Source organism: Drosophila montana, unplaced genomic scaffold (genome assembly GCF_035044405.1).
Source record: "Drosophila montana isolate Dmon_TW-CO22-7 unplaced genomic scaffold, ASM3504440v1 contig_2481_1, whole genome shotgun sequence".
Taxonomy (NCBI): Eukaryota; Metazoa; Arthropoda; class Insecta; order Diptera; family Drosophilidae; genus Drosophila; species Drosophila montana.
Genome location: NW_026997351.1, coordinates 1,916,856 through 1,933,311, shown reverse-complemented (window position 1 = coordinate 1,933,311; position 16,456 = coordinate 1,916,856). Strand labels below are relative to the sequence as shown.

At 45.4% G+C, this 16,456-nt stretch overlaps 6 protein-coding genes across 8 annotated transcripts; 2 read left to right on the top strand and 4 right to left on the bottom strand.

Moving 5' to 3' along the window:
• Positions 1-386: 386 nt before the first annotated feature.
• Positions 387-1,845, top strand: Miox (Myo-inositol oxygenase). The gene is made up of 4 exons (XM_064682564.1): positions 387-543; positions 613-787; positions 851-1,427; positions 1,495-1,845. The coding sequence occupies exons 1-4, from the start codon at positions 526-528 to the stop codon at positions 1,601-1,603; spliced, it is 879 nt and encodes a 292-aa protein (XP_064538634.1). The 5' UTR covers positions 387-525; the 3' UTR covers positions 1,604-1,845.
• Positions 1,503-8,593, bottom strand: su(w[a]) (suppressor of white-apricot). Of its 3 annotated transcripts, XM_064682557.1 has the most exons (7): positions 8,132-8,593; positions 6,971-7,143; positions 6,002-6,213; positions 4,861-5,926; positions 4,555-4,800; positions 4,331-4,459; positions 1,503-3,687 (listed from the first exon to the last, which is right to left on the bottom strand). In XM_064682557.1, the coding sequence occupies exons 1-7, from the start codon at positions 8,434-8,436 to the stop codon at positions 2,840-2,842; spliced, it is 2,979 nt and encodes a 992-aa protein (XP_064538627.1). In that variant the 5' UTR covers positions 8,437-8,593; the 3' UTR covers positions 1,503-2,839. The 3 variants fall into 3 exon arrangements, with proteins under 3 accessions (XP_064538627.1, XP_064538628.1, XP_064538629.1); XM_064682558.1 differs by lacking the exons at positions 6,971-7,143; positions 8,132-8,593 and adding an exon at positions 6,659-6,786 and having other exon boundaries at positions 6,002-6,566; XM_064682559.1 differs by lacking the exons at positions 6,971-7,143; positions 8,132-8,593 and adding an exon at positions 6,614-6,773.
• A 182-nt stretch (positions 8,594-8,775) lies between these two features.
• LOC135428512 (gamma-butyrobetaine dioxygenase) lies at positions 8,776-10,245 on the bottom strand. Its single transcript, XM_064682561.1, has 2 exons — positions 9,552-10,245; positions 8,776-9,487 (listed from the first exon to the last, which is right to left on the bottom strand). Exons 1-2 carry the CDS (start codon positions 10,148-10,150, stop codon positions 8,854-8,856), a joined length of 1,233 nt encoding a protein of 410 aa, XP_064538631.1. The 5' UTR covers positions 10,151-10,245; the 3' UTR covers positions 8,776-8,853.
• Positions 10,246-10,266: 21 nt separating this feature from the next.
• On the bottom strand, positions 10,267-11,081 carry Rpp21 (ribonuclease P protein subunit Rpp21). Its single transcript, XM_064682565.1, has 2 exons — positions 10,813-11,081; positions 10,267-10,750 (listed from the first exon to the last, which is right to left on the bottom strand). The coding sequence occupies exons 1-2, from the start codon at positions 10,980-10,982 to the stop codon at positions 10,267-10,269; spliced, it is 654 nt and encodes a 217-aa protein (XP_064538635.1). The 5' UTR covers positions 10,983-11,081.
• Positions 11,082-11,460: 379 nt separating this feature from the next.
• Cdc45 (cell division cycle protein 45) lies at positions 11,461-13,876 on the top strand. Its single transcript, XM_064682434.1, has 2 exons — positions 11,461-12,659; positions 12,717-13,876. The coding sequence occupies exons 1-2, from the start codon at positions 11,737-11,739 to the stop codon at positions 13,531-13,533; spliced, it is 1,740 nt and encodes a 579-aa protein (XP_064538504.1). The 5' UTR covers positions 11,461-11,736; the 3' UTR covers positions 13,534-13,876.
• Positions 13,877-14,378: 502 nt separating this feature from the next.
• On the bottom strand, positions 14,379-15,751 carry LOC135428367 (mitochondrial tRNA-specific 2-thiouridylase 1). Its single transcript, XM_064682320.1, has 2 exons — positions 15,030-15,751; positions 14,379-14,966 (listed from the first exon to the last, which is right to left on the bottom strand). Exons 1-2 carry the CDS (start codon positions 15,687-15,689, stop codon positions 14,484-14,486), a joined length of 1,143 nt encoding a protein of 380 aa, XP_064538390.1. The 5' UTR covers positions 15,690-15,751; the 3' UTR covers positions 14,379-14,483.
• Between the last annotated feature and the right edge of the window lie 705 nt (positions 15,752-16,456).

Sequence of the window (16,456 nt, the reverse complement as noted above, 5' to 3'; positions counted from 1 at the left end):
AGCACTATGCTCAGCCGTTATCGGTCAAGTGCAGCCTTTAGTTGCATATGTAGAATATATTTATATATATGTACATTTACAATGATATATGCATACATATTGTATGTATATAGATAAGCAGCGGCTAGCACGTGCTTGTGGGCAACGCCTTGATTCCCGAGGCGCGGATGTAGCCCTTAGATAAAGCACTTACGAGATTTTATATAGCCGAACCGTAGTGTGGGCCCGAATCGGCCGCATTTCCTACATCTATGTATATGAGCAATGACTTGAGTGGGGTCCCACATTGATAACTGATTAGGTGGCTATTAAACAACAAAAATGCTATAAATCAAAATATAATACTATATGAATACTATATGTAGCCTAGATGTGATATTGCTCGGCGATCTATAAAAGTGAGCGCCCGGAGAAGCTCGCGATTCAAAAGCATCTTGTCCGACCAATCGTGCAGTAGTTAAGGCGAACAATTCGAATTTCAATATATTTCTTTTTCCATACTTGTTATAATTCAAATCGCGTAACATGAGAATCTTACAGGAGGTGAGAATATAACTGAAAAACTTAAGTGACTTTTTTTAAGCAATGTGTGTTTTTTTATAATTTGTGTAGCACCAAATCCATTTGATGGATCCTTCGGAGCTGTTGCGTCCGGAGCCCTCATTTGCCGATAAAAATCCTTCCAAGTTTCGTGACTATAGCATTGATGTGGAGGATCCGCTAAAGGAACGCGTGCGTCGCACCTATCGCCAGATGCACCTAAATCAAACTGTGGACTTTGTCAACGGTAAGAACTATCCTTGACCAAATTGCCTTTGCGTTTAGATTTAATAATCGCTCCCGTTCACAGATCGTCGCAAACGCTGGCTGAAGTTCAACACCATTAAGATGACGGTGCGCGAAGCGTTGGAAAAACTCAACGATTTAATTGATGAGTCCGATCCCGATCTGGATTTGCCCAACATTATACACGCCTTCCAGGCAGCTGAGCGTGCACGCGCCGAATTTCCAGAGCATGATTGGCTACATCTGATAGCCCTCATACACGATCTCGGCAAGATTATGGCCTTCTACGATGAGCCACAATGGGCCGTTGTGGGCGATACCTTTGCCGTGGGCTGTCGTTGGGGCGATAGCATAGTTTATCGTGACGAAAGCTTTGTGGGTAATCCCGATGGGGATAATCCCAAATATAATACCAAATACGGCATTTACAAGCCACACTGTGGCATCGACAATCTGCTCATGTCCTGGGGCCACGACGAGTACATGTTCGCAGTGCTCAAGCACAACAATACCAAGTTGCCCGAGGTGGCCTGCAATATAATACGCTTCCATTCGTTCTATCCCTGGCATAATGGCGGCGACTACAAGCACCTGGAGGCGCCTAAGGATACTGTGACCAAGAAATGGGTTCTAATATTCAAGTGAGTTGAACCGTTAAACCCACATCTATAAATATGTATATATCTATAACAATAACTCTCCCTACAGCCGCTACGATCTATACACAAAAAGCGAGGTGGTGCCCGATATTGACGCTCTATGGCCATACTATCAAACGCTTATCGACAAATATTTGCCTGGCGTCTTGGAATTCTAGACCTGGTCTAGTCTAGAATGCATTAAATCATATAACCATATACGCACATATATATATATATACTAACCATAAACCTATATTTATTATTAACTAACTTATATTGATCTAAATACACCCACTGCGACCATAAGAAAGCAACTGTATGCTACACACTTCTTTGAAACCAAACTTATATATATAAACTTTGCATATAATAAATATAATAAATCTAAGCTACACGACTTTGTAGCTTATATACAATATGTCCCTTTTTTTATATTGAGAAATCGTTATTTCTTGACTTTAGCAACATCGAATAGTTCAAATATTTGTATGGCTTAGAAAGTCCATTAATAATATACTTAAATGCAGAAATTTACCAAAGAAAAGTGTTTACTGCAATAAACGAAATAAAATGCGCTCCAAAAAACTGGAACGTGCCAATTATTGTATAGACTTGTGTGTCGGTGGATTTGCGCCGTGACCGTCAACACACCAAAGACCTTATGGAGCGGTCCGAATTCTTTTATATACCCCTCCGAAATAAATATTTTGTTTGTTAAGATCAGTTTCATTCGTGTGGTTTTAAGACTATGTCAAGTATAAAGTATGTAGTCGGTGGTTTGGCTTACGGTTCGAACCAACTCCCTGCCTTAACGTTCGGTGGGTGAACCTGGTTTTACACATCCTTGAACCCAGACTTGTGTTCATATCTTGGTTTTGCAATATTAATGATCCAATTGAATTGCCAATTTTGATCTCTGCCCAAAATTGGCATTAACAAATATTTAGGATTGAATAATTCCAAGGATTGGAGATGAAGTTTATTATGCTCTGTGCCTCCTCCTCCTGGAGTCCTCCTCAAAAGTTTCTTGTTTTAAAAACTAAATCGTTTCTAAAAAATTTATGTTTCGAATCGGGTTCGGTTTGCCTGATGCGAATTCCTGGTTAAATCTGGTTCGGCTTACATACTAGACTTGTAAACATGATTATAATATAATATAATACAATTACAACTCTAACAAGTTCTCTTTTCTCTTATATCTATGCCTTGACACGGCAATATACGATGATCTGGTTCGTTAACAACCTTGATGTGATGAACAGCTTGTAAATATTTGTACACCTAAATTTTATTACTGACGACCATGCTCAATGGGTCGCATTCAAAACATTGCTCAACATTAAAAAAAAAAAGAGGGAAATGTACAATTCTTAAACCTAGAATCTAAAATGCTTTAGATACAAAGACACGGTTCATTGCGAGGCAGATCCTCCGCTGCTGCGTCGACGTCGCTTGTGGCGCTTGTGACTCTTTTTGCTCGGCTGGCGCTGGTGATTCCTTCTGCGCGACAAGGTCTCCTCCTTATGGTCGCGATGGCGGCGCAAGCAAGAATGGCTGCTGCTACGACTGCGACTGCGCTGCTTGTGGCGCGAACTGCGCGATGCACTGCGACTGCGACGGCGGTGTCTATGTTTGGCAATGGCGCTGGACTTGCGCTTGCGTCGCTGCCTATGGGCACTGCGACTCCGACTACGACTGCGTCGGCAACTGGGACTACTGCTGGATGAGGTCACTGAAGCATCTTGCGTTATGGAGCAGCAGCTGCTGCTGCTGTGACTGCGACTTCGACGCCCAGTCTTACGATGGCGCCCAGCTGATGAAGCGGCCGACACTGACTGTGGTGCGGCCGCGGCGGATACCAACTGCACATCGTCGTCATCGGAGAGCAGGACGGGCGCTGCTGCTGCTGCTGCTGCCGATGCCGCCGCCACCTTGCTGGTAAATGTATTGGTACTATCATCGTTAAGTAAATTGTATTTTTCCAGATCGCCGTCTTCATCTTCGTCATCCTCTGCATAAGCCGTTCTGATCGGCGGTGGAGCTGCTGCCGTCCGCACGCCCACATCATTGTCCTCGTCGTCGTCGTCTTCATCGTCGTCATCCTCATCATCATCAGGTCCAAAGTAAGTGATGGGTATGGAGCGCACCGAATCATTCGAATCACCATTGATGTTAGCTGCCGCCGCTACCGAATCCGCATTTGCCGCAGCTGTTTCCGTGGTTAACGCATCCAATCCAGTGCCAATAGCCGTACCTTCACCTTAAGTCCAATAAACAATTATATTTTTTAGTATGTTATGTTATTAACAGATTTTATACGGCATTTTCGACTGTGTCTTACACTCCAAATCCTAAATATATCTTTTCCTAGATATTTTCTGCCATTAAAGCAGATCGGAACGAAATATACCTCGCAAATGACTCGTCAACGAGATCTTTGAAAATATGTTCGCAACCCTTTCAATTCCATCATTTTCCACCCATTTTCCGATCACGGAGAATCGAGCTCCAAGACCTGCATTGATTATTCCGTTCGAAGGCGAGCCTGAGCTTTGCAAATGGGAATAGAAAATCAAATAGAGAAAAATGTCTATCGAAATTCTAATATGAACATGTCGTTGAATTTCAAATTCATTCTTGAATATTTTTAAACTAAGTACGAAACGGGCTTTTTCATAACTGAATATTTTGTGACGCATATAGGTAGAGGGACAAATACTTATTCTAAAAACCTGCTAACTACATGGAAACGGAAAAGAATCAAAGTTCTTAGGCAATTCGTTTCAGTTGATGCAATTTCGAACTTGGCTGCTGTTTAACACCTTTTTGGTTTGTGCTTAATCTAAGCAGAAAGAAGAATTTTTTTTTTCCGTTGAGTGCAAACACTTTGGGCGAAAACTTACACTTAATTTGATTGAGAAAGGCCATGGCCTTGCGCTTGCGTTCCAGCTGCAGCTGCTTCTCGCGCGACATTATGCCGTTAAGCTTATCACGTGCGATCTGTGCCAGTTTATCCTTGACACGCTCCTCGGCTATAGCGGAGGGAAGAAAGTCACAAGTTAGAACAGATGTGTTGCTCTATAGCCCTCTCTTTCCTTCTGGCTCTCTCACTCTAATCGATACGCACCCTGTCGTTGCTCTTTGAGTGGTGAAGACGCTGTCGTTGCCGGAGTGGCTTTTGGGGCGCCAGTTCTGGCCAGCAGCTGCGTCTCCACTTGCTTGATGGCGCGTTGCACGCTATCTGGCATGCCAGGACGCGCTTGCTCGGCACTTGATTTGGCCTTCAGTTCATCATCATCGCTCGCCTCCAGTGGCAGTACCGGCTGCAGCGACGCGTTCTCATCGCGTGCGCGTATAGCGAAGCTCACGTGCGCTGCAAAAGATTATGGAAATGAGGTCTCTGCTTTCTACAGCATGTGCTGGCTACACGCACCCTTTTCAGTCGCACCAGCTCCAGCAGTTGCATTTGCGCCACCAAGACCCTTTTTGCTTATCAGTGCAGCAGCAACGGCAGCCGCTTTGCGCGTTTTCTCCTCCTTAGAAGCGGCGTCCACATCGCCGGTTATTTTGTACATGTAATACGCATAGAACTTGTGGTCCGGCAGCAAAAAATTGAAACGTTCGACGCTCTTGGTGCGCAGAGTCTCCTCAAACTGGCGACCGTTCTTAATTACATACGTGGCCGTCTTGTCGATGATGTGGCGCAGCGTCTCCTCTGGCAGAGGAAAAGTTAAAAGCGGTGGCGGTGCTAGCACCGCAGTGGTTTTCTTCGTGGCGGTGGTCGGAGTGGCAGTGGCGGTGACTGTTTGCGTGGCTTCCTGGGAGCCTTGTTTACTGTTGTCATCGTCCGCGTCCTGCTCATCGTCGCTATCGGAGCTATAATTTTGGGCAAGCGCCAGAGCACTGGTGTTTTTTAATAGCTCAACCTTAGGCGGCGCATCGTTGGCGTTGTCCTCCTCCGCCTCGTGGGCAAATGTGCTGCCATTGTACTGCAACAGGACGGGCGTAAATTCGCCGTTGGATGCTGGGGCGGCAATGCTGCTTTGACTCTGGCCCTCGGACTTGCAGCTGGGCGTCGGCGAGGCGGTTCCGTTGGAATGCTGTGAAGCGTTCTCATCGTCCAATACTGTCTGCAGCGGAACACCTTTGATTTTACTGATGAGCTGGGTGTAGGCGCAATTGGCCGACGGTTTGTACTTGATGGTGGGCACCGTTATGATCTGCTGGCTACGCTTCGGACTGCTCAAAGATGCGCTCCCCTCGCCTGCCCCATTGGCCGTGTCCGTTGTCGCCGGCGGCGCTGAGGCCGCATACTTGCCTTGCTTAATGGCAGACAGCAGATGGCGATAATATGGTTGCAACTGGCCGCCCTGCGACAGAAAATCAAACTGTGCATTGTTGGCTTGCTTGGCTTTGATCAGGATCTCCATCTGGGCGCCCTGGGTGGCAATGAAACGTGCCGTCTTCTCAATAATTGCATGCTGCTTCATTGTCTCCGGCTACATGATGATGAAATGCGGGAATTTCCATTTGGATTTGTTATTATATTTTGGCAATTGCAATTGACTCCTTACCAACTGCATGCCCGGAGCGGGCGCCACGAGAAGACTGGGTGGCAGTGTGTACGGTAGCTCGGATTCCTCGGCCGGTGTCGATGACTCCGACGTTGGTGAGGTGACAGCATCTGCACCAGATGAGCTACATGTTGATTGGCCATCGTAATGGAAATCGACTTGGCTATAGTTGCCACCGGATGTCTCCTGTTGCAGACGCTTCAGATCCTCCTCTGTACGTTTATATATGTGTATGTGTGTGTGTGTGAGTGTGTGAAAGTTTGTGCGTATGTAGTGTTGGCAAAAATAAGAAAACAAGACAAACGGCGCGACTTTAGTACAAAAACAACAGCAACAAATGCCGCACGGCACAAAAAAAAGAATAGTTGAATACACATAAAAGAACCGTAGAATAAATATTCTTGACATTGAGTTTTGATTTGTTAAAAGCTTCAATTTCTGTTGTTTTTTTTTTTCTTTTCATTTTTAGCTTTCGTTGGAGCTCAGTTCTATGTGCAGTCTTCAAGAGATTATTAGGGAAAGTTACAGAGAGAAAGGACTCCCCAATGTGCCGCAGCAGCAGCATCTGCAAAAAATTGTTGAATTGTTAAATGTCAAGTGGTTTTTATTTACCTGAACCACGGCGGCACCCACCACAAGGCATTGGATGAAACTTACATTCATTATCATTGTTGTTGTTGCTGCTGTTGTTGGTTTGGGTTGGTTTTTGATCATTTTTTTTTTGCTGCTACTTGCATTTGACTTGATTTCTACGCTTCTATTTGTGCTTGTTTCTTGTTCTTGTTTCTGTTCTCGTTAATATTTTGTCTTGAATTTTGGTCTTGATATATGTATATATTTTTTTTGTTCAATTTGAGCTTGACTTTTCGTTATGAAATCGGTATTTCTTGGCACTTAGAATTTAAATAGTAGTACATACAATTCGCATTGAGTAGGCGGTGCATACGGCATACCGGCAACTGCACTTACCTTGCTGCAGCCGTAGCTCTTCTTCGTTGTTGTATAGGAACAGATAGCGCTCCTCTTCGCACAGCTGCTCCGCCCGCTGCTCCTCGGCGCTGAGATATTCAAGACGATTTCCATAGCCACCAGGTGGTGCCTCATAGGTAGAAAGTTCGCACAGCGCTCCACGCACGTCATATCTGTATAAATACGTGTGTGGGTGTGTGTGTGTGTGTGTGTGTGTGTTCCAAAGAAAAGAATAAGAGAAATATAAACAGGAAAGAGAACGTTGTTAGTTAACAAAATCAAAATTGTGATGCTGCTTGTGAGAGCCACGCACACAAACAAACACTCACACACACACACACACTCACTCGCACACACACACACAAATCAAATCAAATTAAAATAGATCTTTCGATCTATTAAAACCGAAAAGAAGTATATGCATCTCGATCAAATAGCTTCACACAGTTGTTAAATAAATTGTATTTTTGTTAAATTAAATGTCTATAATTATGTATATATGTATAAATATATATATATATATATATTTGCATATAAATATATCAATTATTATGTCTTAATCATTCATACATACCGCTCCGGTTGCTAAAAAAAAGTTAATTGTTTTACGATTACAGTTTAAATTTTTGTTTAAAAATATATTACAGTTTGCGAAGCACTGAAAAGAGCTGTTATTACAATGAGAAAACGATAGCTTTTACAGTTGCAGAGTCAACGTCAGTTGGGTCTGTTTCGCTGCCCCCTTACCACCCGGCCAGTCCATAAGTCAGTTAACTTGTGTTCGTAGGATAGGACCTAATGAAATACTTGACAACTTTCAATATGGTTTTGACTCTAGTCGAGTTTCCAGTAGGGAGTTTTTTAAGTTAAGCTTCTGGAAATATAGTACAGTTCGAGTCTCGTTCAGTTCGGGTTAATTTCCGGTAGGTTTTGTAGTTTGGTTTCCTCAAACATAACTACATATATTCTAGGATAAATATGATAGTTATGGGACTGGCAAATGTACCAGTTGTTCGGTTTTTCTTCTTCTGGCACATAAACATATGGGATCCAAGGTGTTACATACATATGTGTATACACATACAAGTACATTATGTATGTGGGTATAGCGTATTATAGTATAATTAAGTTTAGTGCCGGTGGCAGGCAACAATTATTAACCTGTCTATTTTGAGATTTACATCGCCCATCCAGGGTATCAGCTGTTTGCCATGATCCATCTCGCGCGCCTTCTCATCGTCACGGAATATCTTGCACGCATAGCCAAAAACGAGCAGCTCCAGTGGAGGCTGTCGCGGATCCGTTGATGCAGCGCCATACGGTAACCCATTGGCGCCCACGCCGGAAGCTGTTGCTGCGCCTCCTGCGGCGGCTCCTGTTTTGCGCAAAATGCCATTGAGGCTGCCGCCAGCGTACTCACGTACCATGGCGTTGCTGCCGCAGGTACGCATATTATAGGGCATCATTTATTTATTCGCAATGCGCATTAAAACACATACACACACACACACACACTACGTTAGGTTTAAGCACTTTTATATATTGAAATCAGTTCGCATTTTCTGCTATCAAATGCGTTTTTCTTGTTGATGTTGATATGCATGTGCAAAGACCAGACTAGGGTTGAATAGAATGGTATCGATGTATCAACCTTATCGATACTTTCATTTCCTACCACTGGCGATATATGGCCAGTATGCTGATCACGCTAGCAAAACGGACACAATAAATCGATGTCGATAACAAAATATTGTTTGTCGGTCATTTTTTGGCGGTTGTCTTCAAATATAAAAAAGATGGTAAAATTGTAATACAATTTTTATAATCGAGTATTTAACTTAATACGCAGATTTTGATTTTCACTTTCAATGCACACGGAAGGGCTAAGTCTTTACATTCGGGAACTTTAGTGTGCGTATCTTGGAGTAGATGGTATCCCAGTCAACATAGGCTCCTATGAGATGCCGCTTGTTTTGCGCTGAATCCTCGTATGCGGTACGTCCGTGCAGCATTCGAAGATTGTTAAAAACAAATACATCACCAGGGCGCGTCTTGAACTCCACAGCTTCGGCCTGGGCCAGCTGAAGGAACTTATCGTACGCCTCATACCAGGCTAATGCATGCTCCAAAGGCACTGTGAAGCGACTGTCACGTTTGGTGGTGTTCTGATTGATGCGTGCAAAGTGTCCATCGATGTCCAGGCAAATGACAGGCGCACGCCACAGACTGTGGAACGGTTTGCCGGCGTCTCCATCGTGTCCAATGTCATACCAGTTAACAGGTATGGTGCGCAGCAGTTCGTAATACTCCGGATGCTCTCGACGCATCTTATCGGCTATAAAGAAGCCATCGGTCATTGTATTGGCGCCACCCGGCGACTCCGATTGCACCAGCGTATGCAAAATGTTAATGCCCGCCTTGTACTCATAGTAGGGCATGTCTGTGTGCAGCGGCAGCGGCGTCATCAAGTACGCATAGTTTCCAGCATTGGGCTTCGACTTGACCTCAAACACATCCCTGCTCCAGAATAAAAACCGATTGCATATATTATGCGCTCAAAGGAAATCTGATTTGGATTTACCCGTAGGTGGTGTGCTTGATGTACCCAATGCGTTCGGCCAGATGGCACACGACTTGGGTATCGTGGGGCGCCTCACGCAGAAGCGCAAAGCCATGCACAGCCAGCGCCTCGAGCCAGGCGCGCAGAACTGCATCCTTCTTGATCACATCCTGGTAAGCGAATTCACGAGAAACTGCACCAAACTGCGGCTTGCCCCAGAGCTGAGCCGGTTGCTTGTAAACCTCGTCCAGATATCGTTGCCTGGCCTCTGCGCCGAAGTCCCGCTGCTGCAACCAGTCGAGGTCATAGCTAGAGTTGTGAGCATCCTGCCAGCTGACAATGAGCTGCTGACGCTGCTCATCGTAGCTGACGCGCTCCGGTTGTACGTGCAGCGGGCTGCGATCCCAGTGGCTCTTGCGTGCTCTAGTCGCCGCATGGAAACACTCCGAGCACTGGCAATTGTCACGCAGCCAAATGCTCGGGTACTTGAGTTGCCGTCCGTCTGGCTGTGTTAGCTCCACGTAACGCTGCTCCAACAGTCTGGCCGTAATGCCATGGCTGGCGTGGCGCTTAAGCTGCCGGCCCAGCAGCTGGCCAATCATGTGTTTACAGCTCAGCATATGTTCAAATACTGAACTGTGATCGGGGAACAGTCGATGGCCGATAATTAATTTTGCTTATCAACAAGTGTAACCAGCCGCACGTGCGATAAGTCATTGCCATCCAAATACGCTTATCACTGCTCTTGTGCTGTTCCTACTCCTTCTACTCTTCCTCCTCCTCCTCCTCCTCCTTCTCCGCCTCTATCGTCTTCGTCTTCGTTTCTTTGTCCGTCCAGTCTTATCACCTGCACAATCGCCTCAGAGCGCTCTGGCCAGCACTCGTTTTGTGTGTCGACTTGGAAGCGTCGTTTCGACCCGCACAAAGCACACTGCAAGTGTAGGCGAGCGTGTTCGTCAATGTTGGCACTGGATGCGGCATCTTTTTGGACAGCGTCGTCAGTCTCATGGTGGCCCTTGTTGCGCTTGCCACGCAAACGGCGATGGCGGCGTTTGCCGGTTGTGCTTGTTGCCGTCGCAGTGGCTGCCTCCACGGGAATCACCTGCTGCTGCTGCTGCTGCAGCTGTTTTTGCTTCTGGGCCAGCTTTAGCGACGTATTAACGCCCGGCAGCAACGGCAAGGAGCAGCGTTTGCACAGCGTGCGTTTCAGCGCCGGCGACCTGCCTCAAGCATTGACAAGAATTAGCTATAATAAAAGACACAGAATCAACTCAGAGCTCACATGTGCATCAGCGCCTTTGTGCCCACGTTGCGACAGAGCTTGCCGTAGTAGGCGGCAAGGGTGTTGTTGTTGCTGTGCGCCATCAAGTTTGACGCCTGATAAAGGAAGTTCATTCTGGAGCAAACTTGACGCTGTGTGAGGGCTTTGCGCTTGCCCTTATTGTTGCCCATGATTGAAACTTGTTTTCGTATATGAGATGCGTTTTAAATACGTTAGCTTAATATTTAACAATAAACGTAGGACACATGTAGTCGGTATTTCATATTCGAACTAATAATCGCTTGCAATTTCGATATGCATGGTGTAATCGATAGTTTAAACGATAGATCCCAGTTTGCCGCTTGAAACAAATAATTTGTACCAATAATTATAGAATTTAGGTTTAGGCTCATTTTCGCTGATAAAGCAACATGATTTTTTTACTCCATTTTTTTTTCAGTTTAATCAATTACTTAATGTTTTCCATATTCGGTAAAGTTAATAAAAAAATGTACCAATATGTGTATCAACACGTAGCTAAGTAATGTACCAATTTTGGTACATTGATGCCAGCCACATGTAGCAATCACTGAGCCACACTGAGCAATTGCCGTTCACAGTGCCACACGGCCTCGCCGAACAGCTGTCCGTTTCCCGCCTTAATTCGATCCCGCAGCTGTGGAGCATGTAGGCCACAAAGAGCGGAGAGCCCTGTTAGAAAGTGCAATCAAAAGCGAATATAACAAAATGCAACGCGCAAATAGGGCCATTTAAGTGCCGCAACAGCAACAATTGCATTGATTAAGTTAATTGACGCTTAAAGACCACAAGTGTCGCAACCTGACCTATATAACTCATACTTGTATTTAAAATATTGTTTTTTGTGTGTCTTTGTACCGATTTGTGACTCTTCACGCAGCGGAATTAACTGTGCGTGCGGCGAAAATGTTCATACAGGACCTAAAGAATGACTTTTACAGACAACTGATTGGCAAACGGATTTTGATCATAGTAAACTATGACGTCGACGCGATCTGCGCCAGCAAAATTCTGCAATCGCTCTTTAAGTACGATCACATGCTGTACACTGTGGTGCCCATTATGGGCGTAACTGGATTGCGACGTGCCTATTCGGAGCACCAGGGCGATGTTAAATATGTGCTGCTGGTCAATTGCGGCGGATGTGTTGACATTGTGGAGCTGCTGCAGCCGGCAGAGGATGTCACATTTTACATATGCGATTCCCATCGGCCGCTGGACGTCTGCAATGTTTACAGCGATCGACAGGTTTGCATTTTAGGCGATCCAGCCCTAGAGGAGAACATACCAGCATTTGAAACTATATTCTATGACTCGGATGGCGAGGATGAGGACGACAATGAAGATGGGGATGGGGAGGATGGAGACAGCGGTGCTGGCGATTCGGATGACGGTCAAGGTGACGGCGACAGCGTCGAGAGGGAGCGCGCGCCCAAGCTAAGCCGGATGCAGCGGCACGAGCAGCGGGTCATGCGTCAGAGGGCAAGACGGCAATGGGAATCGGAACGGGATCGCATCATGTTCGACTATACACAATTCAGCTACTATGGCCGATCAACGGCATTGTACATCTTCGAGCTAGCCTGGAAGCTGTCCAAGGACAACATGGATCTGCTGTGGTGGGCCATTGTAGGCATTAGCGAGCAGCTGCTGCTGGGCAAGATCGAGAGCGGCGCCTACACACTCGAGCTGGAGCACATACAGTCGCACGTGTCGCGTCTGACCAACAAGACTAATGATCAAAACACAATGAGTGCCTCGAAGATCAGCTTTGAGAACGATCTACACCTAGTCCTGTATAGACACTGGACCGTAACCGAGTCAATGCGGTAAGTGAAGACAAGGGATATCTAATTGTTCGGCTTATTTGTATATTTTATTGTCAGCTACTCGCGCTACTCCGCCTGTCAGATGAAGCTGTGGACCTTGAGGGGCGAGAAGCGTCTACATGAGCTGCTCGTCGAAATGGGCCTGCCACTGGTGCATGCGCGCCAAACATACAGCGCCATGGATCTGGTTCTGCGCAAAGAATTCTATTCTATGGTGGAGCAGCTGGCCGAGAAGTATGGCATACCAGATATTGTCTATGGCACCTTCACGCTCAGCTATGGCTATCGCAGCCGTTATGCTGCCGCCGACTATGTCTATGCTCTGTTGGCAATACTGCAGTCGGTTAAGAAGCATAAAACACCTGAGGATTGTTTTATGGAAGCGTCGGATGCGCTGACCCGCCAGCATAGGCAGCTACTTAATGTGGGAATTGATAATGCCAAGCTGCTGCATGCGGCTATCTTTCGGCAGGTGCAAAGCTGTCTGGAGGCACATCAGGTACATTCGACTGGATCCTTTTTCTATTATGTGCTACAGGAGGAGCACGCCTTCTTCTCCTATCCATATGCGCTGGCGCTGCTCGCGAAATTCGTGTTGCATGGTCATGTGGCAACGACGAGAGTGCGTCAGGCACCGGATCTACCGCTTATTGCCACCTGCCCGCTAGATGCGACGCAGGGTATGTGCCTGCTGGTGGGCATAGCGCCAGTGCGCGAGGACTCGCCAAAGAACTTCTTTGGCAAGGCGTTCGACCAGGCGGCACAGAAGAGCAAGACCAGCCTGCTGCAAGACTTCTTTGAGCCGTCTATCGTCCAGCTGCGTCAGAGCGACCTGACCCGATTTCTAGATGCGTTGACCGTGCTCCTCACATAAGCTCATTGCGCACTCCCCTGTGTTTTCTAGATGTAGTCTCTAGTTTAGCCGTTAAGACAGTTTATTGATGCAACGACCTTTGCTAATCCAGCCAATTTTATTTAATATAATCTAATTTATAACGACAATTGTTTTTAGTATGATAGCCTTTTTTTTCGCCAACGCGCTTAGGACTACCGATAGAAAATTAATATATATATATATAGCCATAAGACTTCAAACTATGTAAAACGGACTTTAGAATTGAATATTTCGAAATAGATTAAGTCATGTGTTTGTTGCATTCGATTTGAAATTGTGTAAAGCAGACTTTAAATATACGATACATGTGTTTACCATAGAACCACAGTTTTGGTCTAATGATAAATTTCCATGCGCAAGTGTGGAAAATTGGTGGAAAAACGGTGAATAGAACTATTTGGTTTTTCTTCACGATATCTCTCTCTTTAAGCCAAGCAAAAATGCTCTAGTCGAGAATGCCCGACTCAGTTCCAAATTGAAGTATTTACAAAAAATAACCTCTGCAAGTTTGGTGTTTTTTTTTTATCATTTTAATAAGTAAATGCCTTAAATGAGACTGAATGTTATATTAGATGAATATGACCTTTGTTATTGACGAGACGTGCTGCAAAATGGCAGAATATCGAATTCATTTTAGAACCTCTACCTCTAATTCTCTTGGCAGGACGGGTTCATAAAAACGGACATGGAACCAATCAGCTCGTCGTTCCGGTCAAGAGTATATATAATTTGAGATTGAAATCAATCCTGCCTTTTATATACTTATATTAAACTATAATATTTATTCTTTAGGGTGTTGTGCGGAAACAAACAAAAAAAAAGTGTTGCTCTATATGCATCTCAATTTTTTCAGATATGTAGATATGTACATTGCGAACAGGACTTATTTCAAATGAGACTACAAAACAAAATAACTCCGTGCTTAACTACTACCGCTCCACGGCCACTTGTTGCTGCAGGCATTGCAATGGTTCTCCATGCAAAATGCGCGCAGCACCCAAGCACGCCGCATCGTCATAGAAGACAGCATACTGCCCCGGTGTGATGGCGCGCAGTGGTGCATCCAGCTGTACTTCGAAGGGACGCAGCTGGCATTCGACCAGTGGCTTTGTGTGCTGAAAGCGAAAGCGGCAACGCAGGCGGCCTTTTGTGGCCAATTGCTGACGTGCCCGGTTGCACAGCCAGTTGAGTTCGCCAATGTGAATGCGGGTGCTTAGCAGCGCGGGATGTTCGTGGCCGGAGGCCACGTAAATGATATTGCTGGCTGCATCTTTTCGTGCCACAAAGTACGGCTGCAAATGAGAGCTTAGCCGGCAGCGCTGTCCCACGGTCCACTGGTGAATGCCCTCGTGTGTGCCCACAACGACGCCGCTATCGACATCCACAAAGTGTCCCGGTTTGGAGCTGATGTACTGTCAAAGGTGATATTTCCGATTTAAAGTTATTTGACAATATTTGTGCGACTATTGGATTACCTCCTGTATAAAGGCCTTGAAGTCGCGCTTGCCCACAAAGCAGATGCCGGTGCTCTCCCGCTTTTCGGCCAACCGATGCAGGCCGATGCGGCGCGCCAGCTGCTTAACCTCTGTCTTCTTCAATCCACCCAGCGGGAACATTGTGCGCTGCAGTGCTGCATGTGCTATGCCAGATAGAAAGAAGGTCTGATCCTTAAATGTGTCGGCAGGTATGAGCAGGCGTACATCTTCTGGGGTCTGGCTGGAGCCATGCTCCAAAAAGTCTCCCAGACTGTTGCGGGCATAATGGCCAGTGGCGACGGCATCATATTGCAAGGTATGCAGGGCGTGCCGATGGAACAGATCGAACTTTATATGCTTGTTACACAATATATCCGGATTGGGCGTCAGGCCCTGCTGATAGTCATCTAGAAACTGGCTAAACACCGCTGTCCAGTATTGCTTCACATAGTTCACTTGGCGCAGCTCGATTTGCAGGTGCCGGCAAGCCAGTTCCGCATCCTTTAAATCCTGCTCTCCGCTGCAGCGGCCGGCTTCGTCGTGCTCGTCCCAGTTGCGCATAAACACGCCGAGCACATTGTAGCCGCGCTCCTTGAGCAGATGGGCGCTGACAGCACTGTCCACGCCCCCCGACATGCCCACCACAACATTTCGTATCATGATAATGTTTCCCACATTTAGCCAGCCTGTTATCTATCACAAACGTATTTTAACATTGGACTGTTTTGGTTTAAGGTGTGACCACGTTAGCCAATGCTATATTTTTCGGAGTCAAAATGGAATGCGTATATGTGCTAGTATTTCTTAGGGTATTCCCAAATACTGGTTGGCTTTGAAAATGCTTTAAAAGCGCGCGCGCAAAATTGATTGGAATTCACGAAATCTTATCAAAAAAATCAACAATTATACACTTTTAAAATCGGATTTAGAACTTCATTGTACTAACATTTTCTTAAAAAAAATTGTACCTAAGCACCTTAGTCTATAGATTGATCAGGATGACGAATTGAGTGTACAAAAGATATTCTTAGATATTCTTATGAAACTTGACGGCTTGAAACAGTAAATAGTCTGAAGTTGACCAGAATTAACCGATATTTCATACAGTTTCCATATAAGCTATTGGTCGAAATATTAGATATTGTATGAACATCGTTTTATTCCCAACATCAGCAAATCAGCTAAGAGCATTACTATCCTCGTTACTGAAGCAGACGATGGAGAACGATGGATCAGTGAGTTTGGTATAAAACGTTTTCTAAAAAACTTGGCTAGTTAATTTTACGAGTTTATGAACCTTTTATTTTTCTGAACACATTACTTGTTAGATCAAGAAATTCGTCGAAAAATCAAAAAAATTAATAATGTCCTCGTATAGGTCTCCATCACGTATACGAGAAACGAAATTTTTGTTTCAGAACGCCCCT

Bases quoted from the DNA above. Each gene is read 5' to 3' on its own strand.
- Miox (XM_064682564.1), top strand. The intron at 788-850 runs GTAAGAACTATC...TCCCGTTCACAG, and splicing joins AACTGTGGACTTTGTCAACG to ATCGTCGCAAACGCTGGCTG. The intron at 1,428-1,494 runs GTGAGTTGAACC...CTCTCCCTACAG, and splicing joins AAATGGGTTCTAATATTCAA to CCGCTACGATCTATACACAA.
- LOC135428512 (XM_064682561.1), bottom strand. From the start codon at position 10,150: ATGCTGAGCTGTAAACACATGATTGGCCAGCTGCTGGGCCGGCAGCTT. The intron at 9,488-9,551 runs GTAAATCCAAAT...ATTCTGGAGCAG, and splicing joins ATCAAGCACACCACCTACGG to GGATGTGTTTGAGGTCAAGT.
- Rpp21 (XM_064682565.1), bottom strand. From the start codon at position 10,982: ATGGGCAACAATAAGGGCAAGCGCAAAGCCCTCACACAGCGTCAAGTT. The intron at 10,751-10,812 runs GTGAGCTCTGAG...TGCTTGAGGCAG, and splicing joins ACAAAGGCGCTGATGCACAT to GTCGCCGGCGCTGAAACGCA.
- Cdc45 (XM_064682434.1), top strand. From the start codon at position 11,737: ATGTTCATACAGGACCTAAAGAATGACTTTTACAGACAACTGATTGGC. The intron at 12,660-12,716 runs GTAAGTGAAGAC...TTTTATTGTCAG, and splicing joins ACCGTAACCGAGTCAATGCG to CTACTCGCGCTACTCCGCCT.
- LOC135428367 (XM_064682320.1), bottom strand. From the start codon at position 15,689: ATGATACGAAATGTTGTGGTGGGCATGTCGGGGGGCGTGGACAGTGCT. The intron at 14,967-15,029 runs GTAATCCAATAG...CACCTTTGACAG, and splicing joins TCAAGGCCTTTATACAGGAG to TACATCAGCTCCAAACCGGG.